Source organism: Chiloscyllium punctatum, chromosome 5 (assembly GCF_047496795.1).
Source record: "Chiloscyllium punctatum isolate Juve2018m chromosome 5, sChiPun1.3, whole genome shotgun sequence".
NCBI classification, from domain to species: Eukaryota; Metazoa; Chordata; class Chondrichthyes; order Orectolobiformes; family Hemiscylliidae; genus Chiloscyllium; species Chiloscyllium punctatum.
The window spans coordinates 14,680,743-14,697,255 of NC_092743.1; the positions used below are offsets into that span (position 1 = coordinate 14,680,743).

At 41.7% G+C, this 16,513-nt stretch overlaps 1 protein-coding gene across 2 annotated transcripts in view; it reads right to left on the reverse strand.

Annotated features, from left to right (window-relative positions):
* The window catches only part of LOC140476896 (tyrosine-protein phosphatase non-receptor type 2-like), a 94,908-nt gene that overhangs the window by 36,050 nt on the left and 42,345 nt on the right, over positions 1–16,513 (reverse strand). For both annotated transcript variants that reach the window (XM_072569794.1, XM_072569792.1), the window contains exon 4: positions 1,853–1,951. In XM_072569794.1, the coding sequence (XP_072425895.1) occupies positions 1,853–1,951 (99 nt within the window). The remainder of the gene's footprint in view (positions 1–1,852; positions 1,952–16,513) is intronic.

Consider the following 16,513-nt stretch of genomic DNA (forward strand, 5'->3'; position numbering starts at 1 on the left):
ACACATTTCACAACCGTGATATCAAAGAGCAAGTCAATAGAAATTGGGGGAAACTCTCAACTGGTTGGGTCATACCTGCTGCAAATGAACATGATTGTTATTGGAGGTCAGTTACTTTGGCTCTAGGTATCGCTGTAGGACTTCTTTGAGATTCTGAACTTGGCCTATCTTCCCTCATACTGTCAAAAGTAGAGTGCTTGTGGTGCAGTGTAACATCCTCAACTCTGGGCCAGGTGGCACAGATTTGAGTCCCACCTGCTCCAGAAGTGTGCCATAACATCTCTGAACAGGCTGATTAAAATATCAAGCTCAAAAGTGGGGACATTTGCTCAGAATTGCACAATGTTCAGCACCATTCCCAACTCAGCTGCAAAAGCAGTCAATATCCAAATGCAGGAAGATCTAGATAATATCCAGGTTTAGGCTGACAAATGGTAAGTAATATTCATGCCACGAGGGCCAAGCAATGACCATCAACGAGAGATGAAGAGCTTACGCTCGAAGCAAGAATTCTCCTCCTCCTCAGATGCCACCAGTTCAACTGTGCTTTTCCAGCACCACACTCTCGACTCTGATCTCCTGCATCTGCAGTCCTCACTTTTGCCCAATAAGAGAATCTGGTTGTGACATTCAATGGCATTAGCATCACTGGAACCCCCAAGTATGAACATCTTACAAGGTTATGACTGACCAGAAATGGAACTGGGCTAGCTATATAAATACTGCAGCTACAAAAACAGAGGCAAGAAACACATTTTCTGATTCCCTAAAGCCTGTGCACCATCCACAAAAACACAATTCACAAGTGAAATGGAATACCCTCCTGCTTGTCTGGATGAGTGCAGCTCCAACAGCACTCAAGAGGCTTGACACCTTCCAGGAAAAAACAGCATGCTTGTTTGGCACCCTCAAACGCACAGCAGCAGCATTGTAAACCATCTAAAAATTCACTATGAACTTCATCAAGGTTCCTTAGACAGCACCTTCCAAAACCAACATCTAGAAGACAATGGCAACAGATACATGGGAACACCACTATCTACAACCACTCATCATCCTAACTTGGAAATACATTGCTATTCCTTCAAAACCCTGTAACTCATTCTCTAACATCCTACCTACACCAAATGGACTGCAGTGGTCAAAGAAGGCAGCTCACCAAGTTTGAGTCTGAAATTGATAATTTTCTACATTCTAAAAATCTCAGGGATATGGAATTAGTACAGGAAAATGGAGGTGAAGTAGTTCAGTCATTCAATGGTAGAGAGCAGGTTCTAAGGGCTAACTGGGTTACTCCTGCATCTACCTCTGTTCTTATTTATGCACATGGGATGCACCTTTGTGTGTTAAATATATACCCTGCACTGGAAAAAAATTACGTATAGTTTCTTTATTAAATCTTCAGCATGGCAGCGAGTCTGCAAGCATCAAACACTGGCTTAACCAAAAGAAAACCCAAAGAGAAGGCAAGTAACTTATCATGTCAATATAATGCTATCAAGCGAACAGAAGGTATGCAGCGTTATTGTCATTCAGGGACAGCAGTTATAAGTCTACTCAGTGCTTCCACCAGATGGCATGCATTATGTGGAATGATGTGGGAGGGTCTGTCTCCAAACACAGGAAATCTTGAATTAAAAAAAATAATGCATCATCACACCATTTCACTTGCACAGGTCAAGTAGGGGAGGAATGCAAGATGCCCCTCTGTTTGCAGTTTACTGAAATGATCATTTGCATTAAATTTCAGAAAGTGGAATTTTTCTTTATTAAAAAAAATTTAACTCTAAATTCATGTAGTTAATTTTAAGGTATAATTATTAAACAAACATTAAAGAAATGATTCACTTACTGATCCTTTTTCAATGACGCGATTTAACATCACAACTGCTCTGCTTTTCTGCTCCCATACCATTTGCCAGAAGTGACCACAAGAGTTGGGAAGTGGGCCCTGTTAGAAAATGCATAGACAGTCATACAGTAGAATCAATCTCATTTTAAAATAGCGAAATGCAACTGCTTTGGCACAAAGAAAACAGTTTACACCTGTAAATGTGAAATTTCTTCACACTACACAATACATAGGAGCAGAATTAGATAATTTATCCCTTCATTCTAACCCACCATTTAAAAATATCATGGCTGATCTGCAACTGATCTCCAAAAGCAGGTTTTTGCCCCTCAGCCTCTGCTTATTCAGTAAAAGCGATCCCAATCTAATTCTTCCTTCTAAATAAAACCCTCCAGATCAGGCAACATCCTGGTAAATGTCTCTGCACCTCCTCCGAAGCATCCACCTCCTTCTGGTAGTGGGACGACCAGAACTGCATGCAATATTCCAAATGTAGCATAACTTTAAATTTTGTACAGCTGTAACAAATTGCCAACTTTCATATTTGATACCCCAACTAATGAAGGCAAGCATGCTGTATGTGCCTTCTTGTCCACCTTATCCACCTGTTGCTACTTTCAGGGAGTTAAGGACCTAAACGCCCTCTGTGTCAATGCTAAGGGTCCTGCCATTTACTGTACAATTTGCACCTGAATATGATCTTCCAAAATGTACCACCTCACGTGTCCGGATTAAACTCGATCTGACGTTTCTCTGCCCAATTCTGCAATCTATCTACACCTTGACAATTCTCCTCACTGTCTGCAACCAATTTTGGTGTCATCTGCAAACTTACTAATAAGACCACTACACTTTCCTCCAGATCATTCATTGCAAACAAACAAACAACAAAGAGATCCCTGCTGAACACTGGCTAGTTAGTAAGCCCTAGTCCGAAAAGCACCCTTCCACCACTACTCTCCACCTTCCATGACAGAGCTCGTTTGGTATCCATCTGGCCAGCTCATCCTAAATCCCAAGAGATTCTACCTTCGGTACCAACTTGCCATGAGATGCCTTATCAAAACACATTATTGAAGTCCACATAGACAACATTCCCTGCCCTTCCTTCAAATCATTCTCATCACCTCCTCAAAAACTCCATCAAATTGGTGAGACATGACCTTCCCCACACAAACCCATGCTGCCTATCACTAACAAGTCCATTTGCTTCCAAATATGAATAAATCCTGTTTCGCAATATCTTCAACAGGTTCCCCACCACTGACATCAGGCTCATCAGCCTGTAATTACCTGATTTATCCCAGTTTCCCTTCTTAAACGAAGGAGCATCATTGGTCATTCAGTCCTCTGGAACTTCACCGGAGGCCGAAAAGGATGCAAGGATAACTTCAGGCCCGAGTAATTCCCTCCCTTGCCTCCCACAGTATACTGGGAAAGATCCCATCTGGCCCTGGAGACTTGCTAACCTTAACGTATTTCAAGACACTCAACACTTCCTCCTTCATGTTGACCTACCTGAGAGTATTCACTCGCCTTTCCCTAATCTCAACATCTATCATGTGTCTCTCTTTGGTGAACATGGATGTAAAGTACTTGTAAAGGATCTTGCCCATTTCCTCTGGCTTCACACATAACCTCCTTCATTTATCCTTGAGTGAGCCTTCTTGTTCTTTACCCTCTTGCTCCTCATATGTATAAATGCCTCTGTATTCTCAACCCTGCTGGCCAAGGGCATTTCAAAGCCTGCTAACGCCCTGTTTAAGCTCCTTCCCACGTTCTCTCTATTCTTCAAGGACTTTGTTTTTAGTTGCCTGACAAACAGGTATGCTTCCTTTGTTTTGCCTAAGCTGATCATTTGTCCTGTCGTGCAAGGTTTTCGAATCCTGCCATTCTTGTCCTTCATTTTCATACAATTGATAAGGTTTAAACAGGGAAGTGTATTTTAAAAAGGACCTCAGAGATTAGATTAAATTATATTAGATTAGATTCCCTACAGTGTGGAAACAGGCCCTTCAGGCCAACAAATCCGCACCGATCCTCCAAACCCACCCAGGCTCATTTCCCTACATTTAGCCTTGACTAATGCACCTAACACTATGGGCAATTTAGCATGGCCAATTCACCTGAGCTGCACATCTATTGTAATGTGGGAAGAAACCAGAGCACTTGAAGGAAATCCATGCAGACACAGGGAGCACTCGCAAGCTCCAAACAGAGTCACCAGAGGCCGGAATCGAAGCCGGGTCCCTAACGATGAGGCAGCAGTGCTAACTGAGCACTGAGTCACCATGCCCCTCTCTGCACTCTTTTTGATTAGCTTTCCTTTCCTTTACACTGATATTTCAAGAACACACTTTCATGGATATTGACATATCCAAGCCAAAAATCAAATAACATTAATGTAGTTTGGGGGTTTAACAACCCAGATGGAAACATTTACATTTAAACTTAGACCAGATTTTCCCCAGTCCCATGACTCCACAGGTCACAAAATAAATCTAACTGCTTTTCTGATTCCAGGTAAGTGATATTACTCTATATTAAACTTCAAAAACAAAGCTTATCAATGAAGTTTCTTCAGTAAACAGAAATAAAATTTATGCCATGGTGATGCAAAACTGGCAAACACTTGTTAAAGCAAAAATATAAATACTTGATTTAAATACAATTTTTTAAAACTTCAGATATGGAATGTTTCAGTTACTGGCTGGGCCAGCATTTCTTACCCAACCAGAGCTGCCCTCAGGAAGGTGGTGGTAAGCAGCCTTCATGAACCACTGCAGAACATGTGGTAGGTAATTCTATTTGGGAGGTAATTCTAACAATTTGACACTACTGCTATTGAGCAATGGATGTGGAGGGAGTGGATATGGTGCCAATCAAGCAAGCTTTGTCCTGGATGGTGGTGAGCTCCTTGATTGTTGGAATGCACTCAACCAGGCAATTGGGGATTATCACCCTCCTGATTTTTGCACTGTAAATTGGGGACAGGCATTGGCAAGTCAGATGGCAATATAATTACATTAATATATTTTTTAAAAAGATACATATTCACACTCACACTTACTTGGTAACAAAAAAACTTTGCAATGATTAATCAAAAACACACTCTAGCCAATATGTCTTAACTTTTGAAGTTAGAAAAACAAGGATAATGTAGGAACGTTCAAATCACTGTTGATCTGATATCCTGGTACACAAAGACCGATGTTAGAAAACAAGATGTTTCTGGATCTTTGACAATGTAGCTTGCTCAGGAAACACATGATCTTCAGGAGAATAATGCAGGTTCAGCTCGGACAAGGGCTCCAGTGTCACAGTGAAGCCTTACCAAGAAGTTTTTCAGAAACAGGAATGCTAAGCTGGGAAGTATCCTTTCACAGGTTGGCCAACTGAAAAATCCAAGCAATCTCCAAACAGAAACTAAAAGCTGACAGTCAAAAACAGGTGGGGCACTTAGAAAACAAGCTGTTATCACAAGACATGTGACTTTCAACAAATGCAATGCAAACAAAGTTGCAATGTTCATTCATTGAGCCCTTAAAAAAACCCCAAGCCACAATCACTCAAACTAAGGTTTGAAAATATTATTAAATTAAGCCTCTATAACTTTATTCCTTTCTTTTATTAAAACAATCAAATTAATACTCAAAGCCCCACTTCTTCTGTGTCTATGTTATTCCTCCATTACAGCATTCATGCCTTTCTCTGATCTTTCAACAAAGACAAAAAAGTGCTACGCTGTTCTGAGGAGTGATAAATGATAGGTGCTGCACTTTTGAAGAGGCAAATCAGGGCAGGACTTATACAATTAATGGTAAGGTCCTGGGAAGGTTACTGAACAAAGAGGCCTTGGAGTGAAGTCTCAGGTAGACAGGATAGTGAAGGCGGCATTCAGTATGCTTGCCCTTATTAGTCAGTTCATTGAGTACGGGCGATGGGATGTCAAGTTGTGGCTGTACAGGACATTGGTTGGGCTACTTTTGGAATACGCCGTTTTGGTCCCCCTGCTCTTGGAAGGATATTGTGAAACTTGACAGGGTTCACAAAGATTTAAAGGATGTTGCCAGGGTTGGAGGATTTGAGCTATAGGGAGACAGGCTGACTAGGGGGAGCCTCAGAGGTTGAAGGGTGAATTTATAGGAGGTTTATAACATCATGAAGGGTATTGATAGAGTGAATAGCCAAGATCTTTTCCCCGGGATGGGGAAGTCCAAACTATAGGTTTAAAATGAGGGGGGAAAGATTTAAGGGATCTAAGGAGCAACCTTTCCATGCACAGGGTGGTGTGTGCACGGAATGAGCTGATACAGGAAGTGAAGGCTGGTACAATCAACATTTAAAAGACACCTTGATGGGCATCTGAAAAGGATGGGTTGAGATGAATACGGGCCAAGCGCTGGCAAATGGGACTAGATTAATTTAGGACATCTGGTTGGTACAGACAAGCTGAATCGAAGGGTCTGCTTCCATGCTGTACAGCTCTATGACTATTTTGCTGGGTATATGAAACAGGCATCATCTGCGAGTACATCCATATTTCTATCCCTACTTCCAACTTGCAACTAAGCTGTTGTTCCTTCACTGTTGCAGAGTCAGAATAATGGAATTCCCTACCAAACTGCAATGTCAATGGGACCTACACCACAGTCAGTGTCATGGCTCAAGGTGTTAGCTCACCACCACCGCTCCAGGACAACCAAGGATAGGCAACAGATGCTGGTCTTGCCAGTAATGCCCACATCCCATGAAAGCATTAACAAAATATCTACTGCTGTTCATCACATTGAGTGTCATGTGCTTTCAGCTTATGGTTATCAACCTCAAAAGCTAGCCAATCTGTACTAAGTCGAGCGTGTGGTGCCAGACATGCACAGCATCCAAGGAGCAGGAGAATGAACATTTCGGGCCTAGGCCCTTCAGCTTTCCTCCTGCCCTCGGATGGTGCCTGACCTGCTGTGCTTTTCCAGCACCACGCTCTCGACTCTAATCTCCAGCATCTGCAATCCTCACTTTCTACTCATTATGTAGCGGCATGGATAGGATAAATAGACAAAGTCTTTTCCCTGGGGTGGAGTCCAGAACTAGATGGCATAGGTTTAGGGTGAGAGGGGAAAGATATAAGAGACACCTAAGGGGCAACTTTTTCACGCAGAGGGTGGTACATGTATGGAGTGAGCTGCCAGAGGACGTGGCGGAGGCTGGTATAATTGCAACACTCAAAAGGCATCTGGATGGGTATATGAATAGGAAGGGTTTGGAGGGATATGGGCCGAACGCTGGCAGGCGGGATTTGACTGGGTGGGGATATCTGGTCAGCATGGACAAGTTGGACCAAAGGATCTGTTTCCATGCTGTATATCTCTAGGAGTCTGCGCTAAATCAGGCAAACCCAGTTTTACAACTTAGACACAGTCCACAATCTTTTCCTGCACAGCTTAAGGAAAGGTTCACAAGCACAAGCAAGACCTCATTCCCTATGATGTACCCTAAGGGGGTAAAGAATTACCTCTTATCAAAATGCATACATGACAAATAATAGATTACTATGATAAACTCCTGCTTTATCAAACCAACCAACGAACACAGTAAATCACCAGGGGCCCGGATATTTATAGGGAGGTCTGATTTTTGAAATGAGGGAGAGAAGCTTTCAAATGGGATTTTCTCCTCCAGACTGCCTGCTCTATGTCAACTAGATGACTGACCTTGGATATCAAGGCAGGCAGGCTCCAGAAAAACAGCACAGTGGAACAACTAAGTTCAGAGAGAGGGGTTGGAGCAATTGATTTATAGGGCAAGCGTATAGTGCCCAGATTCCTCCTCGCTTGGTGCACAACCAGCGCTGCAAAGCCATTTACTTTATTGAATTAGTCCTTCTTGCCTTGACTGCCCTGCCAGTTTTCAGAAGCCTGAAAACAAACCAGCCAACAGATCTAAAATAGAAACAATGCTAAAATGAAAGAAGTTAACCTCATGAAAAGTTCTTAACAACTAACCCACCCCAAGTGCAAGTGCACATATATCCTTCATCCAGACTTAGAAAAAGCAGAAATGAGGAAGTTTGGGGATTGGGCTCCTGCTTGGAAAATGTTATTACTCTCATCCACCCCAAAGTCATGCAGATCTGAGGTTAAATTACCCAGCATGCATCAAAACAAAAGACTGCTATTTATGTACCACCTATCATTACGTTAAAAGCTAATATTTAAGCAGTTATTCAATGAATGCTCCACTTCATAGCTTTGGAATAATAGTTACTTTGTTTCAAAGAGTGAGAAATAGTACACAGAAAACCTTGAGACTGAAAACTTCTCAAATTTACGGAAGATAACCACTGAATAATTTTTGCCTTGGTGTGAATTTACTTGAAAATGTCTCCCCCCCCCCTTGAATTTGGAAAAAGCCATAACTGAACGAGTTGAAAACTATTTTGTTCTGGTGATTAATACAAGTTGTTTCCGACACCTGGGTTCATTCAACACTTGCAAAACAACCCACCAATACAAGTGACTCATTCAGTTTTGAAATGCGATATGCACAAGGCAATAATCAAGCAATCCACACAAAGGCACAAATGGTTCTAGAAAACATTAAATCAGTCATGTCGTGATCATAAACTGGATATCTAATTTAACTCAATAAAGTATTTAAAAATATTAAGTTGACTACTAAAAGTAAGATGGATCTCCAGTCAAATCCATATTACAATAAACCACTCTTTCAAGTTCATATTTTCCTCCACTTGGAAGAAAATATCAGTCAACAAAGTTTTAAAACGTCATTAGACAAGTTACATGCATGCCTTTTGATTTTACTGTCAAGAAAATGAAGTTTGGAAATATAAAAGAAGATTGCAAGTTTTTTTTAAAAGATAGATAAAAAAGGTAAGAAAAAGGCAAGAGTAGTCAATGGATCCCTTGAAATTGAGATTGGAGAGGTAGCAATGAGGAACAAAGATATGGCAAAGGAACTGAATAGTCTTTCCATCAGTCTTCATGGAGGAAGAGTTCAGCAGCACACTGGAAAGTCAAGGAAATCAGAGGAAGAGTTGAATATAATAGCCATGACAAAGGAGAAAGTGACCAAGGACAAAGTACTGTGGAAGGTGAAAGGTCTGAAGGTGGATAAGTCACCTGAACTAGATGGACTACACTCCAAAGTTCTGAGGAGATAGTTCAGGAGATTGTAGAGGCGTTGGTGGTGACTGTAAAAGAATCATTGGAGCCTGGGAGGGTCCCAGAGAACTGGAAAATCGTTAACATAACACCCCTGTTTCTGAAGGCATGGAGGCAGAAGACAGGAAACTACATGCCAGTTAGCCTGACTTCAGTTATTGGTAAGATTTTAGATTTATGGAGGATGAGATTTCAGAGTACTTGGAAGTGCATGGTAAAACAGGGCTCAGTCAACACTGGTTCGTCAAAGGGAGGTCATGCCTGCCAAGTTTGTTGGAATTCTGAGGATGCAATGTTATCATTCATTTCAAGAGGGCTACGCAATAATTGCTGAGGTTGTACAAGGTTCAAGTCCAAACCGAATTTGGAATATTAAGAACAGTTTGGGCCTTAGATTCAAGAAAGATTTACTTCCTTTGGACAGGGTCCAGGAGAGATTCTTAAGAATGACCTTGGGGATGAAGGGCTTATCCCATGAGGAGTGGTTTATGACTCTGGGTCTGGACTCTATGAAGTTTAGATGGATGAGGGGAAATCTCATTTAAGTTTATAGAACACTGAGAAGCCTGGATAGAGTGGATATGGAGATGTTTCCATAGAGAGACTAGGACCCAAGGGATGACTCTTTAAAACTCAGACAAGGAGGAATTTCTTCAGTCAGAGGGTGGTTAATGTGGATCTCATGGCTGCAGAAGATTGTGGAGGCCAAGTCATTCAGCATCTTTAAGACAGAAATTCTTGATAACAAAAGGCATCAGAATGGAGTTAACATATTGTTGGTAAGGGAGGATATTCAGCCCCTTGCGCGGGGGGGGCCTAGAGCCAGGGGATGTAGAGTCAGTGTGGATAGAGCTTCGAAACACTAAGGGTAAAAAGACCCTCATGGGAGTCATCTACAGGCCCCCAAACAGTAGTCTGGATGTCGGATGTAAGTTGAATCAGGAGCTGAAATTGGCTTGTCGCAAAGATGTTACTACAGTTGTTATGGGGTATTTTAACATGCAGGTAGACTGGGAGAATCAGGATGGTATCGGGCCTCAAGAAAGAGACTTTGTGGAGTGCCTCAGAGATGGATTTTTAGAGCAGCTGGTGCTGGAGCCGACCAGGGATAAGGCGATTCAGGATCTGGTATTGTGTAACGAACCAGAATTGGTCAGTGACCTCGAAGTGAAGGAGCCATTGGGAAGTAGTGACCATAATACAATAAGCTTCAAACTGCAATTTGAGAGGGAGAGGGTACAATCGGAAGTGACAATATTTCAGTTGAATAAAGGGAAATATGGAGCTATGAGGGAGCAACTGGCCAAAGTTCAATGGTGCAATACCTTAACAGGGAAGACCGTGGAGGAACAATGGCAGATATTTCTGTGTATAATGCAGAAGTTGCAGGATCAGTTCATTTCTAAAAGGAAGAAAGATCCCAGGAGGAGACATGGGCGGCCGTGGCTGACGAGGGAAGTTAAGAAACATATAAAGTTAAAAGAGGAAAAGTATAACTTAGCGAAGATAAGTGGGAAAACTGAGGACTGGGAAGCTTTTAAAGAACAACAGAGGATTAGTAAGAAGGAAATACGCAGAGAAAAAATGAGGTACGAAGGTAAACTGGCCAAGAATATAAAGGAGGATAGTAAAAGCTTTTTTAGGTATGTCCAAGGCAAAAAAATGGTTAGGTCAAAAATTGGGCCCTTGAAGACAGAAACAGGGGAATATATTACTGGGAACAAAGAAATGGCAGAGGAATTAAATGGGTACTTCAGATCTGTGTTCACTGGAGAAGACACAAGCAATCTCCCTGAGGGAACAGTGGCTGAAGGACCTGAACTTAAGGGAATTTATATTTGCCAGGATTTGGTGTTGGAGAGAATGTTAGGTCTGAAGGTTGATAAGTCTCCGGACCTGATGGCCTGCATCCCAGGGTGCTGAAGGAGGTGGCTCGGGAAATCGTGGATGCGCTGGTGATTATTTTCCAGAGTTCAATAGAATCGGGGTCGGTTCCTGAGGATTGGAGGGCGGCTAATGTTGTGCCACTTTTTAAGAAGGGTGGGCGGGAGAAAGCAGGAAATTATAGACCAGTTAGTCTGACCTCAGTGGTGGGAAAGATGCTGGAGTCTATTATAAAGGATGAAATTACGACACATCAGGATAATAGTAACAGGATAGGACAGAGTCAGCATGGATTTATGAAGGGGAAATCATGCTTGACTAATCTTCTTGAATTTTTTGAGGATGTAACTCGGAAGATGGACGAGGGAGATCCAGTGGATGTAGTGTACCTGGACTTTCAGAAAGCTTTTGATAAAGCCCCACACAAGAGGTTAGTGAGTAAAATTAGGGCGCACGGTATTGGGGGCAAAGTACTAGATTGGATAGAGAATTGGTTGGCTAATAGGAAACAAAGGGTAGTGATTAACGGCTCCATTTCGGAATGGCAGGCAGTGACCAGTGGGGTACCGCAGGGATCCGTGCTGGGACCGCAGCTTTTTACAATATATGTTAATGATATAGAAGATGGTATCAGCAATAACATTAGCAAATTTGCTGATGATACAAAGCTGGGTGGTAGGGTGAAATGTGATGAGGATGTTAGGAGATTACAGGGTGACCTGGACAAGTTAGGTGAGTGGGCAGATGCATGGCAGATGCAGTTTAATGTGGATAAATGTCTGGTTATCCACTTTGGTGGCAAGAACAGGAAGGCAGATTACTACCTCAATGGTATCAAATTAGGTAAAGGGGCTGTTCAGAGAGATCTGGGTGTTCTTGTCCACCAGTCAATGAAGGCAAGCATGCAGGTACAGCAGTCGTGAAGAAGGCTAATAGCATGCTGGCCTTCATAACAAGAGGAATTGAGTATAGAAGCAAAGAGGTGCTTCTGCAGCTGTACAGGGCCCTGGTGAGACCACACCTGGAGTACTGTGTACAGTTCTGGTCTCCAAATTTAAGGAAAGACATGAGGGAGTGCAGCGTAGGTTCACGAGGTCAATTCCTGGAATGGCAGGATTGCCTTACATGGAAAGACTGAAGCGACTGAGCTTGTATACCCTTGAGTTTAGAAGACTGAGAGGGGATCTGATTGAAACGTATAGGATTATGAAAGGATTGGACACTCTGGCAGGAGGAAACATATTTCCGCTGATGGGGGAGTGCCGAACCAGAGGACACAACTTAAAAATACAGGGTAGACCATTTAGGACAGAGATGAGGAGAAACTACTTCACCCAGAGAGTGGTGGCTGTGTGGAATGCTCTGCCCCAGAGGGCAGTGGAGGCCCAGTCTCTGGATTCATTTAAGAAAGAATTGGATAGAGCTCTTAAAGATAGTGCAGTCAAGGGTTATGGAGATAAGGCTGGAACAGGATACTGATTGGGAATGATCAGCCATGATCATATTGAATGGCTGTGCAGGCTCGAAGGGCTGAATGGCCTACTCCTGCATCTATTGTCTATTGTCTATATGAACGACAACTGAATGACAGTGCAGATTCCATGGGCTGAATGGCCTAACCTTGCTTCTTGACCTTATAGTACCAGGCAACTTAACATCCAGGACTTCAAGTATTTTGAAGTTAAAACAAACATTCCCTCCCCCCCTGCCGAGACTTTTCCTGCTTTGTCTCTATGCAGAGCTATCATTACCTATGTTAAAATTCTCAAGTTTACACTCAGCTTCGTGTTGCAAAAAGCTGTGGGGTTGATACCTGGGGGTAAGCACATTAAAGTGTGTACCATTCTATTTCTGAGATCTCTATTTACGTACTTATTTCACCATAAAGGAAACCAATAAATCTCAGATAAGGAAGAAAGGTAACATCCTAAGTTACACTATATTACTTCCCCTCTTCAAAAATGCAGCCGGACCTAAGTTTTACTGAATATCTATGGAGAGAGAAACAGACATTTCAAATATAAGATCTTTCATCAGGTCTGCTAAGTTTTCCAGCACTGTTTTTATTTCAAATTTCCAGCACCTATATTAATTTGCCTTTCTATCAATGTTTATGCTTTATTGCACAGGAAAGGACCAAATGTAATTTGTTCAGCAGCTCTAACCTTCAAAACTACCAGGAGACTGCAATGTCCTCACAGTTTGCATTTAAGCTTCTCTTTCTGCCAAACAGCAAGCTTATTCAGGTTCAAAACAAACCATGTGAAGAAACTTCATCCCAACTGACAAAGCAACTGCACAGGTTCGCAGATTCATAATTACACTGTACCTTCAAAAAAAATGAGAAAGGAAAAAGTAAAAATGAAAAAAATTAAATTGCTTAAAATTAGTTGATATGATAAATGCTGAGACATAACAAAATTATAAAATACTGCAATCTTTAAGACCTTAGTTCCAACAAAACTATAATTTTATTGAACGACAATTATTCCACACCTTGATAAGTTGTGTTTTGTGATTCAACTTCCCTGTGGAAAATGAAACAAAAAAAATCAACTACCAAAACTAAGGTCAAAAAGCAAGTGATACCAAGTTATAGTCCAACAGGTTTATTTGAAATTGCAAGCTTTTGAAGCTCAGCTCCTTCCTCAGGTGTGGTATGATAGAAACTAAATATAACAATGCAAAGTTAGGTGAATTGGCTATGCTAAATTTCAGTGTTCAGGGATGTGGGGGTTAGGTGCATTAGTTCAGAGTAAATGTAGAGTAATAGGGTGGGGGAATGGGTTTGGGTGGGTTACTCTTCAGAGAGTCGGTGTGGACTTGTTGAGCCAAAAAAGGATTAATCTCACTGCTTCATATTGGTATTTACGTTATTTTATAGTTTGATGCAATTGTTCCAGACTCCAGTGTGTGTCATAACTCCACCCATACAGTGATGGCAGGTCCATAACAAGGTTACTCTAGAGCCCTCATGCCCTTGCACAATGTTCTGCATAGTTTGTAATAAATCTGTTCAGAGATCCCTCTGGAACAGGTGGGACTTGAACCTGAGCCTCCTGACTCAGAGATAGATACAACCACTGTGCTCCAAGAGCCCTTTACACAATGATCTGCGCAGAGTTGAGTAAAAAGCTGTTTATTAGCTGGAACTGCACTGAATAGGGAAAGGGCAAATCCATTTGCAACTTCTTAATCAAATGAGCAGTGACACAAAGCTAAGGCCTTCTAATTTACATTACTTTTAATCCTTGATGTCCAAATAAACTTAAGTGACTTAACTTGATACCAACTGTAAAATACAAGTTTGAGGGGCACTGGAAGTGGCACAGATTCAGTTTATGCTGGATTAATTAATCTCAGCAAAGGCAACATTTGGGACTATGGTTGGTATCAGCATTCTAAGCTAGAATTTGGGATAACCGAACAAATGAGGTTTTACCCTGTTTAAATATACAGTGATGACTACTGGCAGTGTCTGTGTGTCCATGTGTACAAATAAATGTGAACAGCATCTGTTGAAATTGTCATGCCCCAAATCAACAAACTCCTTGTAGGCATTTCCTGTTATGTTTTATTGAAGAATAAACATCAGCACAAGGCTTTAGAAATTGTGGTGCATGTTAAAAATAGGTCAGCCAGTCTTCAGTAGAGAAGATCAAATCACAATTGCTTTTTAAATAAGAAGAGGACTCCTTCAGCCCATGACTCCCATTGTTCAGTTCAGTGGAATTGTCGACTTTGAGTTGAAATTATCTGGCAGAGATATTCCAAGCCAATTGTCTTCATTTTGATATCTAATAGACAGCATATTTGAGTTTTCAATTAGGTGCTAAATTGGAGTGAAGTTTTCATATTTGCATCAGTAAAGTGAACAAACATCTAAAAAGGTACACTATAAAATGCTTTCTTCCCATTTCTTTACAGCAGATTGTTTCTTTTTTGATGATACTACATGCAATTCATATAATTCACTTGACTCAGCTAATTTCTAAACAAAAGAAAAGTCACTTCCATCAGAGTCAATGACAGCATGGATGGTCTGTTGCTGTAGGCATAGTGGCACATTGCACTGCAGTACCAAATACTTGCCAATGCTGAAACCGGTGACTATACAAGTGGAATGTGGGTAGCTCCAAATTAATTCCCAGACTACATAATCACAAATACTGCCTTGACTACATTCTCAGCAATTCTAAATGCTGACACAGTAACCAATGGGCCTTCCTGTTAAAAAAGATTGCAAAAGCTGCTTAACCATTTTAATACCTGGCCCTCAATAGTCAAAAACAGTTTTACAACCAGAAACATCGCAAGTTACAATGAGGAACAAAGAGATGGTAGATGAATTAAATAAATAATTTGATTTTGACTTTACAAAAGAAGGTCACAAATAACATCTCATAGAACAGAGAGAGAACATAGAAAAGTACAGCACAGAATAGGCCCTTTGGCCCATGATGTTGTGCCGAGGTTTAATTCTAATGTAAAATATAGTAACCTACACACCCCTCAACTCACTGCTATCCATGTGCATGTCCAGCAGTCGCTTAAATGTCCCTAATGACTCTGCTTCCAACAGCACCGCTGGCAACACATTCCATGCATTCACAACTCTCTGCGTAAAGAACCTACCTCTGATGTCTCCTTTATACCTTCCTCCTAATGGCTTCAAACTATGGCTTTTCGTACCAGTCAATCCTGCCCTGGGGGAAAAGTCTCTGGCTATTGACTCGATCTATTTCACTCATTATTTTGTACACCTCGATCAGGTCTCCTCTCTTCCTCCTTCACTCTATAGAGAAAAGTCTGAACTTATTCAACCGCTCTTCATAAGACAAGCCCTCCAGTCCAGGCAGCATCCTGGTAAACCTTCTTTATACCCTCTCCAAAGCCTCCATATCATTCCTATAGTAGGGCGACCAGAACTGGACATAATATTCCAAGTGTGGCCTCACCAGGGACTTGTAGAACTAGAGCAAAACCCCTCGGTTCTTAAACTCGATTCCCCTGTTAAAGAAAGCCAAAACACCATATGCTTTTTTAACAACCCTTTCCACTTGGGTGGCAACTTTGAGGGATCTATGTACTTGAACACCAAGATCCCTCTGTTCCTCCACACTGCCAAGAATCCGGTCTTTAATCCCATATTCAGCATTCGAGTTCAATCTTCCAAAATGCATCACTTGGCATTTATCCAGGTTGAACTCCATAAGACCATAAGACATAGGAGTGGTAGTAAGGCCATTCGGCCCATCGAGTCCACTTCGCCATTCAATCATGGCTGATGCGCATTTCAGCTCCACTTACCAGCGTTCTCCCCGTAGCCCTTAATTCCTCTAGACAACAAGAATCTATCAATCTCGGCCTTGAAGACATTTAGCGTCCCGGCTTCCACTGCACTTCGTGGCAATGAATTCCACAGGCCCACCACGCTCTGGCTGAAGAAATGTCTCCGCATTTCTGTTCTGAAATGACCCCCTCTAATTCTAAGGCTGTGTCCACGGGTCCTAGTCTCCTCGTCTAACGGAAACAATTTCCTAGCATCCACCTTTTCCAAGCCATGTATTATTTTGTACGTCTCTATTAAGTCTCC